We start from the raw sequence: 17,721 nt of genomic DNA on the forward strand, positions 1-17,721 counted from the left end.
TTACAAGAAGCAGGAGATGAAGACAATAAACAGTGGCCCTCTAATGATGCTAAAGCAATGCTCTGAGCTCTCATCAGAGCAAATACCAACATGAGGGAGTTAAGGAGGTAGTTGAGCCCAGAGCACATGTAAAGATGCTTAATGTCTTTCATTCTCTGAAAACCTTTGGGCCTTAATATTCTCTGAGGAAATAGAAGCCATTGGAAATACTCCAGAGCACACCATCTTTTGAACTAAGTTGTCTTGGATCCATTTACTTAGGGAGAGTACCACTCTGCCAAAGACTATCACTCAATGAGGCCTCTATGGTTGCCTGCTGCTTTAGTAAGGTGTGGACCAAGTTTTGCATTACTGCTATATACTGCTATATAATGCATAATCAGCATGGAGACCCCATGGAGGGAGGAAGCATTAGTAGTCTTAATCCTGGTAGAACACACTACAATCACTAAAATCACAGAAAAAGGGTTCATCTTTGCCAGGCCACAGCAGACTCTGATGCAACTAGAAATACAGTTTAAGAAGCTTCTGGAGGAAATATCTGATCCTTTGGATCTCTTGTCTATGGCTGCAACAATAGGCATGGAGACCATCGAAAGAATTTGGTCCTATGTAATTAGAGGGCCACACTCTCTTCACATCCAGTGTGTGGAAAGTAACCTTAGCATGGGAATCATGTGGCTTTGGGGGAGAAGTTGGGAATAAAATTTGCTTACTGAGATGGAACTTGGAAGCTTTGGCAAAAATTTGGGTTGAGTATAGAGGACCACCTTGTCCAGGTAGAAAGCTTCCATCAGGGCTTGGGTTTCGCTAACATTTCTGATGTAATTGATTGTCACCAAGGCCATCTTCATAGACAGATAATGGAGTGTATATGACTGTCACAGGATGGGGTCCCCAGGGATGGTCATGATACCCCCTAGGGCTCTGTGACCATGACAATCCTGCCCAGCGGGCACCCTCTCTCTCATCTGCCATGTCTTGTTGTACTATAATAAATATGGAGGCTGCTCTCAAGTTTGTATTTTGGGTATGGTCCTGATGGACTCCACTGAACCCTGTGGGTTCTTGGACCCCTTTTGGGTCCCGCTCCAAAATGGATGCCTCTCGGGACACCCTCAGCCTTATGGGCTAGATGCATGGCTCCAGATAGCCTCTTTGCCATGCCCTAATCCTCACAGATGGCATCACTGGGCTCTCCGTAGCCCTGTCTCTCTCTTGGTGTCCCCTGGTGCTGGGGCCTGTTCACCCCAAATACGGCGCCCACACTGGGGTCCCCACACTGTAGTGGGCCCCCAATGAGGCCTCCTCCTTCCCCAATGGCCTCAGTCTGATCCTCGGGTCTTATAAAACAGCAGCCAAAGATATGAGCCTCTGGGCTAATAACATAATACAAAAAGTTCAGGGTGTGCTCTGTCCCTTTAAAAGAGTCAAACTTCTTCCCTGGCACTAAGTACCTTGTAGGCAAAGGTATCTGGTGAGCTCCTGGATCCCCATTAGCCCTAAGTGCAGCATTTCTGGCAGTTGCAGCGTCTCTGGGCAATTCCTCCCTGGAAGCTCCTTCCCCCTTGGCTACTTGCAGGGGGAAGCACCCCCTATCCCCACCCCGGCCGACTGCAGGTGCAGGCTAATTCCCTCCTTAGGCCTGCTGCCACAGTAACCTGCACCTGTGGGTTCCTGCCTGACTGCTAGGGCCCTCTCTCTAGGGAGTTTCTGCCCTTAAAGGAGCAGGCACCTTAGTGCCCTGCGACAAAGACATGATCAACTCAAATGATGAGTGCATTACTACAGTAAAGACCAGGTGCAAGTCAAATTGAGGTATTGGTTTTTTGATGCAACACAAAGCCTTTGCCAACATCTTTAGAAACCTCAATGTGATCAGCTGGGAGAAAGCCATCCAGTTGTTTATGAGGGATAATGGGCAGTGACTGGGACCAAGTGAACCTTAATTGAATTGAGAGATAGGTCTGAGGTCCAATGAATAGGCTAGAATATTTGGGATTGAGGCAAGCATTGATGAGATACCCCACCTAATAAGCACCATGACAAGAATTTGGACCACTTAGTGAGGTAGGGGCCCCTTGTGGAGATCTCAGGACATTTCTAACAGGGATGGAACAGATGCATTCTAGTTGCAAGAACCATTCAGCATCCCAAGAGTTGAAGTGAGAGGAGGTCTGGGTTAAGCATTCTCCACTTCCTAGAAGAACAGGTTGGGAGCAGAGGCAGGGAAAAACAAATTGACACTGAGCAAGGTCTTGTCACACAGGAAATGTAGGAGGGCCTAGAACCATTGTTTACCACCAATCTAGTATCAGGATGATCCAGACGCAGTCCTCCTGCACCTTCTGGATGACTTGTGGATAAAGGGGGAAGGCATAAGGTAGGCTCTTCTTCCATGACATCTGTTGGAAAGAGCCTGTACTGAGAGCAGCCCTGGAACAGAAGAGACAGCTCTTTGTGTTCCACTCTATCAGTCAGAATCACATCACCTTTTTAGAGAACCCGAGACCAGGAATAGTTGAACAAGAATAAATCCTTGAGCTCTCCCTCAGGATAGACAGACATGACCCTGCTTACAATGGTCCACACTCCCATCTGGGAGATGAGGCCAGTGAGCAGCTGAAAGGTAGATACAGTGGCAAATGCATCAGTACCATAACCAGAAGCTTCCTTGTTGAGCATAGAGGAACCTGTAGTATTGGGACCCTTCCACCAGACCAAAGATAGTAGGAAATTGGTGAAAACCATCAACCTCAATTCTGGACAGCACTGCCCTGGGTGGTAGTTTTCTGTGCCTCACAGATGCAGTCTGGCATGTGGCATCATGAAGGTACAGGATGTCACGTGGTTGAGAAGGGAGAGGAATAGTCTCATTGAAGGGTTTTGTTCCCCTCTAATTGAAGGATCAGCCTCTTTCTGGGCCAGGAACACTCCTTAGGGAAGGCGGCTTTGGCCAACATTGTATCTAAAAGAGACCCTATGAAGTTCAGCTGAACTGGGGACTGTAACAGGGAACTTATCCTGGGCTCTGTCATGGTCCACGTTTGCCAGCAAGACCAAAACTTGCTTGGAGACTTACCTCATGGTTCAAGGGTTGCAGCGCAGGCTCCAAAGATGCTTGGCAGGTCACCCAGAGATTGACTGAGTCTAAAGTGGTTGGCTCAGGTGCTGTGCCACCATATGTGGCTAGAGCAGGCCCCCATTGGCTTCTGGGAGTTCAGCTGGAAGCTCACAGGGGCTACCAGCACATCTTTAGATCCCTCAGAGAGGGGAAGGCATGACACAAGTCAGGATTGTACAAACCACATGGAGACATGGAAGCTGGAGCCAAAGCCAGAGCTGCAGCCAAAGCCAGGACACCGGACCCAGAGCCAGAACCTGGAGCTGGAACCAGAGCTGAAATGATGAGCTGGAGCTCAAACTGGAACCACCAGTGCTGGGGCCAGAACCGAAACGTGGAGCTGGAGTCAGAGCTGGAGTGAGAGATGGAGCCAAAGCAGAAGCCATGATACAGCTCAAAGTAGAGCTAAAATGGGGCCTAAGGAAGGGATGTCCCTCAACCAAGTAGCGGCCAGAGGAAGCGACTGATACTGGCGAGTGAATGGGGACTGGCAACGATGGGTAAAGATTTACAGAGAAGACAGTCGAGCGTTCTGGCAAACTGGTGGGTAATTGACCTGCTGATTGTTGGGATTGTTAATTGAATGAAGGCCCTGAGTGGGGCATGGATTATGTAGTAATGAGGTGTGTGGATAGTTTATAAGTGGATGAGTCAATGAGCTTTAGAAAGAATACCAGGGGTAAAAAATGACAGATGATTGAGTTAAACAAGCTCAACAGCAGGTTATCTGAAGTCTCCTGTGGAGGGATGCCTCTTACGGGTGACAAAGAAAGGAAAACCTAAATTTAAAAGGGGTCCCAACGCAAGTATGTGGAAAGATGAGGGCACCCAATGATAGGTACTGAGAAGAGCTCCAAAGCCCAGAGCTTTGGAGCACAGGTGAAAAGGTTAAGACCACTACCAAGATCCATCTGGGAATGGGAAGGTGCACGGTGTAGGAGAGGAGAAGCCCTGCGAAGAAAAGTGTTGCCCCATGTCATACCACTGATTATGGATAACACTTCACTTCCTTTTTCTCTTTTCAAACCTTTGAAACATCAAGGCTTTGCAGGCAAGTAACAAGGGAGACTCCAAAGTGGGGGGAGCAAGTGAGCAAGAGGACTAAGGATGTGCCCACTTACAGGGACAAAGAGAAGCCAGAGGGAGATATTCTTTATTGGGCTACAAAAGGCTGTGCCATATGGTGCAGCAGTAAAGAAAATGGTGACAAGTGTGAGTGACAAGGATATCTCCTAGAGAGGAAAGACACACAGAAATATCTGATACTTGCCATTGCTGGACATTCTAAACCAGCAAGACATATGAGCCACTAAAGAACCAGCTTTAGTGGTTTCTAAAGGGTCTTTTTAAAATCTCAACCAAACCAGTAACTAAGAAAGTGAGACTAGAACCAGGCTTCAGAGGACCCTGAAATGTACAGAGATGCTATACTCAACCCAAAATCCCTGCCAGCTACTGGTTACCTAAAATAATTTACAATGGGTTTCTTTCACCAAAGTTCAACATTCACCAAAGTTGCCATGTCTGGCATGACAGACTCTTCCATGATATTAGAGGCAACTAGTAAAAACTGTCTCTCTCCCATTCCTTTGCTTATGCTTAGGTGAATAGAAATAGCCATATAGGACCCTGCTTATGTATCTTGCTGGTCTGGAATGTCCAACAATGGTATCAGGTGTTTCTGACCACACTGATCAGCAGGGATCCTGGTTTTCTCTGATTAAAAATTGCAAATTCTCTGATGAAAAACCCAAAATTAATGACAAAAATTAAAGGCCCCCCCCAGTGCTGCTGGTGCCCTGCACGCCCCTCCCACAGCCTCAACAGTCCTCCTGATGCCCCTCACAACAGCCCCCCATACCCACAGACATGAAGGCACAGGCATACAGACACAGAAGCGCACACAGACACTGACACCCATCCCAGCAGGTAAGTGTGTGTGGGGGGAAGGGGTGGGGCAGGGTGGGGGAAAGCAAAAGGTGCTGTGGGGGTAGATCAGGAAGTGGGGGAGTGTGCCTCTGTGCCCACTCCCAGGAGCAGGACGAGGGGGTGAGGGCAGGGGTGCTACTCTGAGGGCCACACACACACTGGCTGGCCTGACAGGGGGTTCGCACATGGAGGCTGCCACTGCAAATCTGCCACTGCACCCTGCGCTACCATCCCATGGCCACCCTCATGGCTTTGTGGGCAAGTGGAGCAGGGCATGGCAGCAGCAGTGCGGTGGCAACCACCATGTGCGGGCCACACATGCTGCCCGGCTGGAGGGTGGAAAGCAGGGCTTACATGCAGCAGCCACCAGTGCACCGCTGCTTATGCCTCATGACCGGCTGCAGGGCTCTGCAGTGGTGTGGGGTGGTGGCGGCTGCGTACTGGCTGGGGGGCTATGCAGGCAAGTGCTGCCACTGCAAAGCCATGCCTTTTGCCCCTGGATCCTAGAGGTAAGAGGCTCTTGGGGGCTGTGGGGCAGGGCTGGAGAAGATGGTTGGGGGCTGAATGAGTGGGGGGTGCCACTGGCTCCAGTCGGCATGACACAGCTGGGAGCAAGGCCAGGGGCTGAGGGCAGGGGTGCCCCTCTGCGGGGGGCTTTGCGGGCAAGGGATGCAGGGTGCAGTGTGGTGGGAGGGGGAAGGGGAGGCTGGCATGCAGCCAGCTGCACAGCTCTGTGGCTGGCTTTGCAGTGGCAGCAAGGGATGGTGGCTGGGGGCGTGGGGAGGGCTTGCACACAGCAGCTGCTGCTGCTGCTTACCTGTGGGGCTGTGCCAGCAGTAGGCTCTTGGGGGCTGTGGGGCAGGGCTGGAGAAGATGGTTGGGGGCTGAATGAGTGGGGGGTGCCACTGGCTCCAGTCGGCATGACACAGCTGGGAGCAAGGCCAGGGGCTGAGGGCAGGGGTGCCCCTCTGCGGGGGGCTTTGCGGGCAAGGGATGCAGGGTGCAGTGTGGTGGGAGGGGGAAGGGGAGGCTGGCATGCAGCCAGCTGCACAGCTCTGTGGCTGGCTTTGCAGTGGCAGCAAGGGATGGTGGCTGGGGGCGTGGGGAGGGCTTGCACACAGCAGCTGCTGCTGCTGCTTACCTGTGGGGCTGTGCCAGCAGAGACGGCTGATGCGTACAGGACCTCCCCGCACTGCTGTGGAGCTGTGCCAGAAGCTGCGTGGCCAGCCGCATGGTGGCAGCAGCAGTGTGGTGTCAGCCATGGCCGCTGCGTGGGGTGGTGGGGATGCTTGCATGCCATCTGGCCACCACCATACTGCTGCTGCTGCCCTGCAGCTGGCTGCACAGCTCTGGGCACAGCTCTGCGGTGGTGCAGGGAGCTTTTGTAGGCAGCAGCTGTCACCGCTGGCATGGCCCTATAGGTAAGTGGTAGTGACCACTGTGTGAGAGCCACCCCTCCCCCCCAGCCACCATCCCTTGCTGCCATTGCAAAGCCGGCCATGGAGCTGTGCAGCCAGCTGCATGCCAGCCTCCCTCTCTCCTGGGCAGCCGGCTGGGCCCCACCACACTGCGCCCTGCATTGCTTGCCCACAAAGCCCCCCGCAGAGGGGCACCCCTCTCCACCCCTCCTGGACATGCTTCTGGCTGTGGTGTGCTACCTGGGGCCAGCAGCACCCCCCACTCCCTCAGCCCCCAACCATCTTCTCCAGCCCTGCCCCACAGTCCCCAAGCCCCACTTACCTCTAGGATCCAGGGGCAAAGGGCAAGTCTGAACCTGAGCCTGAGCCCAGCCTTGGCTGCCTCAGAGGCTCAGGACCTGCCCTTCGCCTTCTCCGTCCCCCTCTGGGTAGGGCTGGTGGTTTCCTGCCCTTTCTGCAATTGGTTCTTGCAGGCTGGAGCTGTGCCAGCCTGCAAGAGCTCTTTGCGAAAGCAGAGAATCCGTGGATTTCTCTACTAAAAAGGGAAATCTGCGTTTTCTCCGATAAAAACGGAACCCATGGTTTTGTCCGTTTTTCTGTGGGAAATGGAAAATCCAGATCCCTGCTGATCAGCAGGGCCCCTGTTTTTTTCTGTTTAAAAATCCCAAAATCTATTATTAAAAAAAAATAGAAATCCAAAATTCTGATTTAAAAACTCAAAATCTGTGTTTTTCCATGATTAAAATAAAACAACTCTCTCTCTCTCTAGGTATCAGTTGAACACAATGTTTTATTGATAGATTTACAATTTTAAAGCAACTTGGAGCACAGCCCTGGCTCTCCCTGCTTCCTGCTGCTTGCTGAGGTCCCTGGGGCTGGCAGAGCCAGTCTGAGCACTGCCCTGGCTCCCCCCATCTCCCACCGCCAGGCTGCACTCCAAGCAGCTCTGTCAGCCCCATGGAGCTCAGCCTGGCTGTGGGAGGTGGAGCACAACATTGGCTCTCCCCTCCTTCCACTGCCAAGCTGCATTCCTACTGGCTCGTCCAGCCCCATGGAGCTCAGCCTAGTACTGGGAGGCAGAGCGCAGCCCTGGCTTTCCCCTGCCTTCTGTCACTGGGCTGCTTCAAAACTTGGAACATTTCAAAACATTTTGAGTGCCCTCATTTCATTTTGAAGCTGTTTCAAAGCTTTTTGTTTTGTTTCAATTTCACTGTTTCAAGCTTGAAATGCATTGATACAACTTCAAAACAAAACAGTGGCATTTCACACAGCCCTAATGTCTATAGCACTTATACAAAACAGTGTCCAGAACCACCAGATCTGGAGCTAATCTGAGTGGGGGCATACTTGGCCTATCGTGTTGAAGCTGGGCCATTGTACAGTTGCTAGGTCAGAGAGCATGGGAGGGGCCAAGGTGGTTGCTTAGTGGTTTGGGCACTTGCCTTGGCACTGGCAGACCCTACTCCCAGGATCACAGGTTAATTTTATTATGTATTGTCGGGGTGTCAAACTCACCTTGTGCCCTTGACCAGATGTGGACTCCAGGGCTGACTGCAGGCCAGACGCAGACAGCAGGGCACAAGGAAATAGTGGCTCCAGCTTTGGCACTACCATGTAGCTCCAGCTGCAGCTGGAGCTACTGCCCCTGCTGTATTAGCAGCTCCGGCCCTGGCTGTGGCAGGGGCGGGCACCTAGAGAGGTAGGGCCATGGCAGTATGACCAGGCAAAGTGACTGTAGGTTGACTGAGGCTGTGTCATCATCCCTCACTTGCCTTAATGCTGCTAGTCGCCATGTTCACTGGAGACCCAGATTGTGGCAGACCCCTCCCCCCAGTCATGCCAGTAGCCTGGAAGGTTGAATAGAAAGGCTCTGGAGTTTGAATTTGGCCCATGGGCCATATGTTTGACATCCTTACCATGTTGTAAGATACATAAAGTGCTCTTGGGGCAGGGGCTGGAGCCCAGTTCTCCACCAATGTGCCAATATAACATCCCCAGTGTCAGGTTAGTGGAGACATCTGAGTCGTGCCACACTGCCCCCACAGCACCATGCAGAGGCAGCATCAGACATTTAGTGAGAACCTTCCTTGTGAAGATGTGGAATCTATTAATGAGGCATGCTCCATCCTAAGCAAGTCCTCAGAGCAATGCGCACAGTGTGGTCCATGCTTGGTTGGAGCTTTTTTGTGCTACTTCCCTACAAATAATCTCACGACACAATATCTGCCAAAGCTGGACCCCAGAACAAGACCCCTGGTTTCCAACAGTTTGGTCTGCTCAGAAGCGTTGTGAATCCAACCTTCAGACACTGCTGATAGCCCAGTGGGAGCCATTGTGATGGTTGACACCAGGATTTATACTTGTTCAATTTTATATTTAAAATGTGGCTTATTAGGTCAGTGAGAACTTTCCTCCACCAGGTTAGATACAAGCCTTTGTAATCTGGCAAGGGGACAGGACATTCAATGGGAGCTCCATATTTCAATCCCTTGGCACATTCCCTTGAAGGGGGAGTGACTTAATTAAAAGGCTCTAGTGAAGTGGTGGCCACCTCTCCTGAGGGCAGCCTGATCCATATGTCCCTTTGCTTTCACCAAAATTAATAGTTCTGCTTACTAGAGAGCCCCCTACAAAGGGACCAGTGTTCAGGAATACGAGAGTAACTTTGATCTCACATTGCAGCAGTCACCACTACTCTCTCATTAGCGATATCATGCCAGTCATGATGGTCACAAGCACTTGTCATTCCACTAGTCCCCTTGGAACTGGACCCAAATTATCAGTTCATTATGGGAGGTTAAAAGCAGACAGACAAATTGCTGCTGTGTACAACCACAAAGTGCAGGAACTCTTAATCTTCTTTCTCTGATGCCATCTTTAATCCCACAGCTTTGTTTTGGCTGCAGACCCAGCCCTGGGTTTCCCTGGTAAAATGCCTGGGCTTTCACTTTCTACCAACAATACCATGGTCTCACTAGTATCAGTCCTGATATCCGAGTCAGCCAAGAGCAGCTGCGAAGCATGAACCATATACTGAGGACATCACCATCTTTATGCTCATACACTGGAAAGTACAATTCTTATATTGTGTCCAGTGCAGTATGGCTGCCTTTATCAAGCATTTAACTTCCTTTATCTACAAATTTCCATTTGTTTTTCTGTACCCAGATTTTGCTTCCCCTGCCCCCCTCCCAGTCTGAGTGATTACCTCTGCCACTTCTGCCCCATAACAGCCAGCATTTTTCCAGTTCTATCTCTGAGGCATAGCCTGATTGCTAAAGAGAGAGACTGGTGTTACAACCCAGGATTATTTCCTTGCTTGCTGCTGAATGAAAATGAACCTCTTGTAAGATACACTCTAAAGGGCGACTCATATTGACTCAGCTTGTGCAGTGCCTACTGACTTGTTAAGCATCAGGATGCACATGACTGGATATTTTAAATCAAAGCTCAGAGCAGATAGATTGCTCAACTAGCCAAAGCTGTTGTAAATGCCAAAGGCCTATACCAGGTGTTGTCAACCAGGGTATGTGTACGCCAGGGGTACTTTGAAAGGACCCAAGGGGGACACAGAGGCAGACCGGGAGGGAGCACCACCACCCTGTGCGACTGCCTCACAGGAGCAGGACTGTACAGACACTGCACTGGCACTCCCTGTCCTCCCTCTCAGAGTCTGGTTGCTCCCCCCCCGGGTATACTTATTAAAATGGGAGCTGGCGGGGGTACACTTATTAAAAAAGGTTGAAAATCCCTTCAAAGGTTGAAGGGAATTATGTTGAGTTTTGATTCCACTAGCAAGCAGCTCCTGCCCTTGCTGGTACTCTGCACTTCTCCCCAGAGTCCCCATCACAAAGCACTCACAATGCTTGGGTGAAACCAGGAACCCCTCCCAGCCACTTGTGAAATGTCAGACCCTGCAAAACACACTTATTAATTCCAGAAAGAGAAAGACTGGAGAAGAACCCATGGATTACAGGGAGCCCGATCTTCTGCTGTATAGCACTTGGCGCAGCCAAAACCAAGGCTAGAGGGCTGGTTCTCATCAGCCTGTAACATACATCACAGGACCACTGGACCAGGATGGAATTGCCAGACCCAAGATACTCCAGTCATGGCCCCTCCTGCTCTTGTTCAGTTCCCTACATGGAAACAACTGCAAGGAACTTGTGCAGCAATCAATACACATGCTATTGCTGCACCTGCCAAAATTTCCTCCAGGTCTTGGAACACAGTCACTCCTTTTAGGGCCCTTTCCAATGCAGGCATTGGAAGGCTGTTCCTGTACATAGTGGCATCCTGAAAAGCAAGTTATGAAACTGTGTAGAACAATGACCAAAATTAACTTAATTATGTTTATGAGAATCCCAAAGCATTAGCTCTGTAACAGGGATAGGTAGGGCCTCCTGGGTCATGCAGTGTAATCTACCCTTATTCTGCAGGTCACTTATTCTTTTACTAGATTTTCCAGTGATACAGCACCTCCAGCAAGAAGTGCTTCACATTCTTGCCCTGTTAATTTGTTGCTATTACTGTTAAACCACACGCCTGTCTATTTTAGATTGTTTGGTAGATTTGGTCCAAGCATCTCTTACCTCATTGGCCTCTGAAGTGTGTATTCTTCTTACTGGGGAAGGCTGTACAAATTACTGGTACGGGCTTCTGAAAACTGGTTCAATCCCGACTCTACTGAACTTCCTAACTTGGACAAGTTACTCTGCATGTTTCCCATTTGTCAAATGGAGAGATCTTTGACCTTACAGATATAAGCCAATGATAATTAGTAAATGCCTGTGAAAGTGTGAGATAAAATAAATTCTAGGGATTCTGGGAATGTGCCTTCTGAAACAGTTTCTATCAGGACAGGGTTTGCAAAGTGCATAAAGCCTGAATGAATAACATGGATAAACAACTGTCTTGTTCAGCAAGCACTGAACAGCTTTCACCCAGAGTGAGGCAGAGATCTTGAAGGAAAAACAGCAATGTAATATATAGAAGTGGGAATTGTAATTTACATGCACAATGGGTATAGTTAATGGGAAACACCATGTTTGGCATTCACTTCGTGCTTTGCACCTTTCACATTCTTGAACTATATTGGTATTTATATAGAATGCTTAAGAAAAAATCCATTATACACCCTTGTTACAATGCAAAAAAGCAGTCAGTACTGAGTGTGATGTATTCAATGAAAGGAGAGAGAGACTCAGCATCATTTTGCACATGCTTTTCCGCACAATAGAAGAGACAAAATACTTCAGTAGCCAGCCACATGGGATATGCACTTTCATAACTATAGCCTACTAGCTTCCACGAACTAAAGCTGAAATTCTACTCAACTCTTATGTGGATGTGTAAGGTTAATGGAGAACAAACACTTACTCAGTGGAAAACTACATATACTTCAGAAATGTCAGTGAAACAGTGCACATTCTTTTATTCCTTAACAAACAGTGCACATGTGCAGAGCAAGCACACAAGCTGAATAAATCAAAACTAGGTTTTTCACACCAATAAAGGCACATGAACAAGTGAAATACATCTATGTTCAAACTGGCTGTCCATCAGCTCCAGCTGACATTAGAGCTTCCAAAAATCAATTGCAGTTTTTTTTGGTAGGGGAACTATTTGTTCCCTCTTCTGAGAGCATTACTAAAAGGCTCGAGTCCTCAGTAACTTCCAGAAAAAATGCATTCTGACAAAGCAAGGGTGCTGAAAAGTACAAGCCAAAAAGGGAAGTTTGGAAAAGTAGAAGCTTCCAAAAATTACCCTCTAGAAGAAAAATGCATGGGCAAGCTAATTGAGCAGTCTTGTCTACTGTCTGTAATCCACCCTAGAGTAGTACAGGGCACTGGTTTAATACACTGTTGCATTCTATGTTTCAAGCTCTTGTATTCTAACTGCCACTCTTTAAGAACTTTTTCTCATGCATCCATCTCGATTCACTTGCATGTAATACATACAAGTTGCATCAGATCAAATGCAGGCATTTTCAGCTATTGTGTATTTAGCCTGGATTCAATTTGATCATTTGAACATGTTGTTTTCAAACTAATATTTCAGAGTAGGGGTAGACAGAACTGAAAAGGAAATTGCTAAATTAAAACTCTCTTACTTTGTGCCATCAGACTGTGTGATGCAGTTTACTGGTTCTCACCATTTGGTACCTTCCATACCACCTGCCAATCGATGCAGCAAAAGCGAAACCGGAAGTCCCAGTGGCACTTCTGGTTTTGCTGCTGTGAGCTGAGTCCCACTTTTTCCTCATGGACCATGGCCCGAGGCAAAGCAGCCTGCACAGGGCCCCCTCCCTGGCCCCTGGCACACTGACACTGGGGAGTGAAAACCCTGGACTGGACACGGCAGTGGCCAGAACTTCTGGCCCAAACAGGCAAAGACGCTTCCAAACCGCCGAGCTGGGGGACGGGTCAAACTCAAAACGTGGCACCTGCATACCTCCTTCCCATGTCTTGCGTACCCCCAGGGGTACGTGTACCACAGGCTGAGAAACACTGGTGCAGGGGGCTGCCTGACTCAGATCAGCCACAGAAATCTGCCTTCACTGCTGTTTTGCTACTGTTGGTAGCAAATTCCATTAAAACAAATGTTGGATTTTTAGTTTGGTTTTGGAAGGTTTTCTTGGCAACCTAGATATGAACCTGTGCAGAGCTGTTTCTGAATGCCTACAGAATCAAATCTGTAGCTGTGCTCACTTGTCCTGCTGGATGCTGAATCATGGCAACTGCTTGTGTTAACAATGCTACCTACTCCTGTGCTGATTTTATTATGCTCATCTATCCTTAATGGAATGGTGGAAAGGGGACCCAGTTGCTGCAGTGGACAATTCAGAATGCAAGGCCCTTCTCCCTCAAAAATTAAAGTAATCCCTACCCATAACTGGGAATATGGAAATGCATCCCATCTCCAGAGATAAAGGCCTTCACCACCTAAATTCCCAAACAGTGCCTAAATCCCCAAGCCTGCTTTCTAGGTCTTCTGAGACATCAAAAGTTCTAGATATCCTGAATCACTGTACTGTGAAAGCTTTATCTCCAGTGACCAAATAGATGTGGTACTTGAAACAAGTCAAAGCCATTCCAAAACCAAAAACTTCTACTGAATTTAAAATTAAAATAAGCATGAGGAAGGCTGCAGCAATTGGGCTATTATTATTTTTTAATTTCCATGCAATAGATAGTATGTGCAAGAGTGGGTGCTGGGAGATTCAGGTAGTAATCCCAGCTGTCATAGTCCCATGCGACTTCACACCTCTGCAAACTGGTTTCTCCATCACCAAAATCCCCACTGCTCCAAAACACTTTGAAATCTACTGCTGAAAAGGACTACATACCATAGTCGATGTCTAAATTTGAAACTACCAGAGAAACACCTCAGAATTTGGCCTGGCTGCAGTGAAGAAACTGAGGGCCTGCAACCAAACATACGGGATTCTGGGCAGGCTGGCAGTCTAGACCTCTTCCTCATGCCACACTTAGGTGTTGATCTATTCATTCAAACAAGAATTTCAGAACCAAATTATGCCTTCAAGTATTCTGCTGTTGCCAGTCAGGTCTTCCTTGCTTTTTCTCCATAGCTGGAACAGTATAAACTCTAACATGAAAGCAGTCCCATCTCCCTAGGCTCCACAAGTAAGGCTTAGCTTATTCAACTGTAGGAGCATTAGCATGCTATTTTAAACAAAACATTATTATAGATAAATTAGCAGGATTCCATGCAGTCATCTACACCTTGCGCATTAGACTCAACTGATCCTAATGGGCACTAGCCAATTGGAACCATCCTACAATCCAAGCAATTTTACCAGCTTTTATTAGAAATACCAGCACATTTCAAGTTTCCTCTTTTTGATCACAAATATAGTATTTTTCCTCTTATAAGTATACAGCATGAGACACGGCATCAGGGCTTTCCATCCTTTTTTACAGCAATTTCCTTTGGAGGAGCTTGGGTTAGTATTCACTGATCCCACTCAAGCCCAGAATTTTGACAACTTGATTGCTGAAGATGGTTGCATGGGCAGATGAATCCAAAGATGGTGATGTAGGTACAACAGTTTAGATTTACAAAAGCAATTTAAGCAGAGACCCTCCTCCAAAATTTAAAAACATTAAGCAGTGCTATGATGCACCACTATTTTCACAGTATGGGGCTAAAAATTCTTTCAGAAGTTAAAATACTTGCTTCTCCCCCCTCCCTCCTTAAACACTGTTCCAATAAAAAAAAAAAAATGTAATACTGGAGGAAGCACTAAACTATGTAGAAAACCAAGCAAGCCAAGAGCTCCCAACTGGAGCAACATCAGACCACAGGTTGGGGATTTTTTCTGGATTTGCTGCAAATCCCATCTAAGGTTCATAATCTATTAGACTAAAATTTAAAGTGGTGGAATATGAAGCTAATCGTAGGATTAGTTTTCACCTAAACTTGGAGAGTTTCCTCAGGTTTTAAATCAAACAAAACAATGTATTATGGGGTGAGCATCCAGGAAAGGTGACAGGTTATTAAAAGGGAACAGGTACGTGATTTGTTATTTTTTATTCCACAGAAAACCCTCAAATCTAGACTCCGAGTTAACAGCAGAAAAATAGTGTTAAAAGTCAATAGGTTCATATTTTACTATAGACTAAATAAATTAGCCCAGAATTAACTCAGTACTTCCTATCTTTTTGTTCAATGGTGATCCTTCTCTAAATTCAATGACTTTTTAAAGAAAAGCAACAGCTGTTAATAATTTATTCCAGTTAACCCTTATGGATGAATGCCTACATGTATTGAATGAATGGGAAACATTACTGTCTCTCCCCTCCCCATAAAGGAAATGATCTAAGGGGTATTGTAAAACAGACATGCTACCTACAAGTACTCCATGTATGTATCGTGCCACTCCTATCAATGCCACTGGCTGCTTCTGTGTAATGCGTGAATATTCATAGCCATGTCTTACAAAGAACATGATCCAAAAAATATATAAATAAATAAAAACCTTAAACATTCTTACATGGATTTTAAAGAACAGAATACATGTTAAAAACTTCAGTAATTTATATCAATTTTAAGCAATACTTTATATACAATGGAAAAAGACATGCATAGTCCAAATACAATGTTGAAAACAGCATTTTCATAACAAAAAACCCCAAACACTAAGTGTTAATACCATATACATGAATTCAAGAAGGACCACCCTTTTTGTCTGTTGCACACAGTTTATTTAACAATATGATATTATAAGTAAGAAATGAGTTTTTTTTTTTAACCATTCTATACAGTGATTGGATCTTCTTGGATTTTCTTATTTATAGTAATTATAGAGCTTGCATGATTTACACTAGAATTGCTTTTCCTCATTTCAAGTTTCACATAGAAGAAAGAAAGAAAAGAATGCTTCTTTTCTATTAAAATCAGCACGGTCTAAGAGTGATCATCCCTATTTTTTTAATCTAAAACCAGTTTTATCTGAGAAACAAAGCAACAATTTCTACATCTGCAAGACAAGGATTTTGGCATTAGCCAATGGGTGTTTGTGTGTGCAAGAGTCCATTCCTATTTTCCAGGGGTAATACTTCAAATGCCTGCAGAATTCACTATAGAAAAAAATCTTCCTGCAACATGTCAAAGTTATCAGGATACATTATGATGTTGCATTATTTCAGGAAACAGTTTCTGAATATTATTTTTCTTCTTTTAAATGCAAATGTTTTAAGTCTTGAAAATACAAATAAAAAATATGAATATAATGAACATGTTTTCCCCATTAAAAAAAAGGTACGAGTCAACAGCAACAACAAAAAAAAAAAAAAAAAAAAAAAACCAAAAAAAACCAAACAAACCCCACAAAAGAGACCAGATATTTTAACCGCCTGGCTTTAACAAAAAATATATTCTTTGTATTGGTTTCTTTTTTTAAACAGCAATTCGTTCTTCCACTTGTAGGAAGTAGCAGTTCCATCTAGGATTCAAAACAACCCAGATGTCTGAATTTTCAGTACAAAATGTCCAAGAACAAGACAGGAAAAAAGTGATGCTCCCATAATGCTACAAACCCTCCACAAACTTTTCTAGCGTGTCTCCTGTGGTATCACCAACCAAAGACAATTCATTAGACAATGCACTCCTGTTTGGGGTGTTTAGTTGTGGAAGCATTGCACTCTGTTCCGGGTTGCCCAAGTGTCCCTGATCCATGGAGCTAGCCATAGTAACTGCAAGTCCTGGGTGGGGGGAACCAGTCTGGGGAGAAACATGATGAGGTGAAGGTTGGGGCTGTATTCTTGGTGACGGGCTGGAATGTGGTGGCTGGGACTGGGGACGGGGAGACTGAACAGGTGCTGGAGACCGCACCTGGCTGCTGAGGGATGTGGCCATCTGCTGGCCAGGGAGATGAGATGCTTGTGGTTGTCCTGAGAGCATATGCTGCTGTGGGCTCATGGGATTAGGCTGGCCTGGGGACCCTATTTGTTGTTTCATCTGTTGCTGTTGCAGAATTCTTTGCTGCAGTGCTTGCTGAATGTTGGGGGTGCCATCTGCCCCCATGCCAGGTTGGCCCATCTGACTGAGCTGTCCCATCTGAGCCATCTGTCCCATGGACCCCCCCTGTATTGATATATGCTGCTGCATCCGTTGCTGTTGCATGGCTTGAGGGTAACCTCCTGGTCCTTGAGGTTGCTGGAACTGATTATGACCTGCCATCCCTCCTGCCATGCCTGCACCTCCTTGTTGTTGCTGCTGCTGCTGCAGTAACTGCCTCCTCAGCATCTCTCTGTACTGAGGACTCATATTTGCCATGCTGGGATTGTGTCCAGGGTTCATAATATTTATCGTTTGTCCCTGGGGGTTCATGCCTCCTATCCCTTGCTGCTGAGGTGGAACACTCGGTCTCTGGACTCCTGCTTGCATTGCGTTCATGTTCTGCAAACCAGGTTGAGTGTGCATACTTGGCTGCTGCATCCCAGGCTGAGGCTGCTGCATCCCAGGCTGAGGCTGTATGCCTGCTTGTGGCTGCATCCCAGGCTGGTTAGCCACGTATTTGGCTGTTCTTTGCTTTATAAAAGCTGCCATAAGCTGGGGGTTAGATTTGAGGATATTTAGAACCTGCTGCTGCTGCTGCGGAGAGCTGGGGGATTTCAAGGTCCGCAGCAAATCCTGAAGTGCATTCGGCGGGATGCTGCGGGGTGGTTGCTGCACACCTGGCATTCTTGGCCCAGCTACTGTTTGCTGTGTTGGCATTGACATTAA

General features: G+C 47.0%; 1 protein-coding gene across 1 annotated transcript in view; it reads right to left on the minus strand.

The window, feature by feature from the left end:
• Nucleotides 1-14,281: 14,281 nt before the first annotated feature.
• CREBBP (CREB binding protein) overlaps nucleotides 14,282-17,721 on the minus strand; it is a 190,440-nt gene continuing 187,000 nt past the window's right edge. The window contains exon 32 of the mRNA XM_014524970.1: nucleotides 14,282-17,721. This exon is cut by the window's right edge and continues 945 nt beyond it. Within this exon, the coding sequence (XP_014380456.1) occupies nucleotides 16,525-17,721 (1,197 nt within the window). The 3' untranslated portion in view covers nucleotides 14,282-16,524.

The sequence above is a fragment of the Alligator sinensis genome, unplaced genomic scaffold (assembly GCF_000455745.1).
Source record: "Alligator sinensis unplaced genomic scaffold, ASM45574v1 scaffold1416_1, whole genome shotgun sequence".
Classification (NCBI taxonomy): Eukaryota; Metazoa; Chordata; order Crocodylia; family Alligatoridae; genus Alligator; species Alligator sinensis.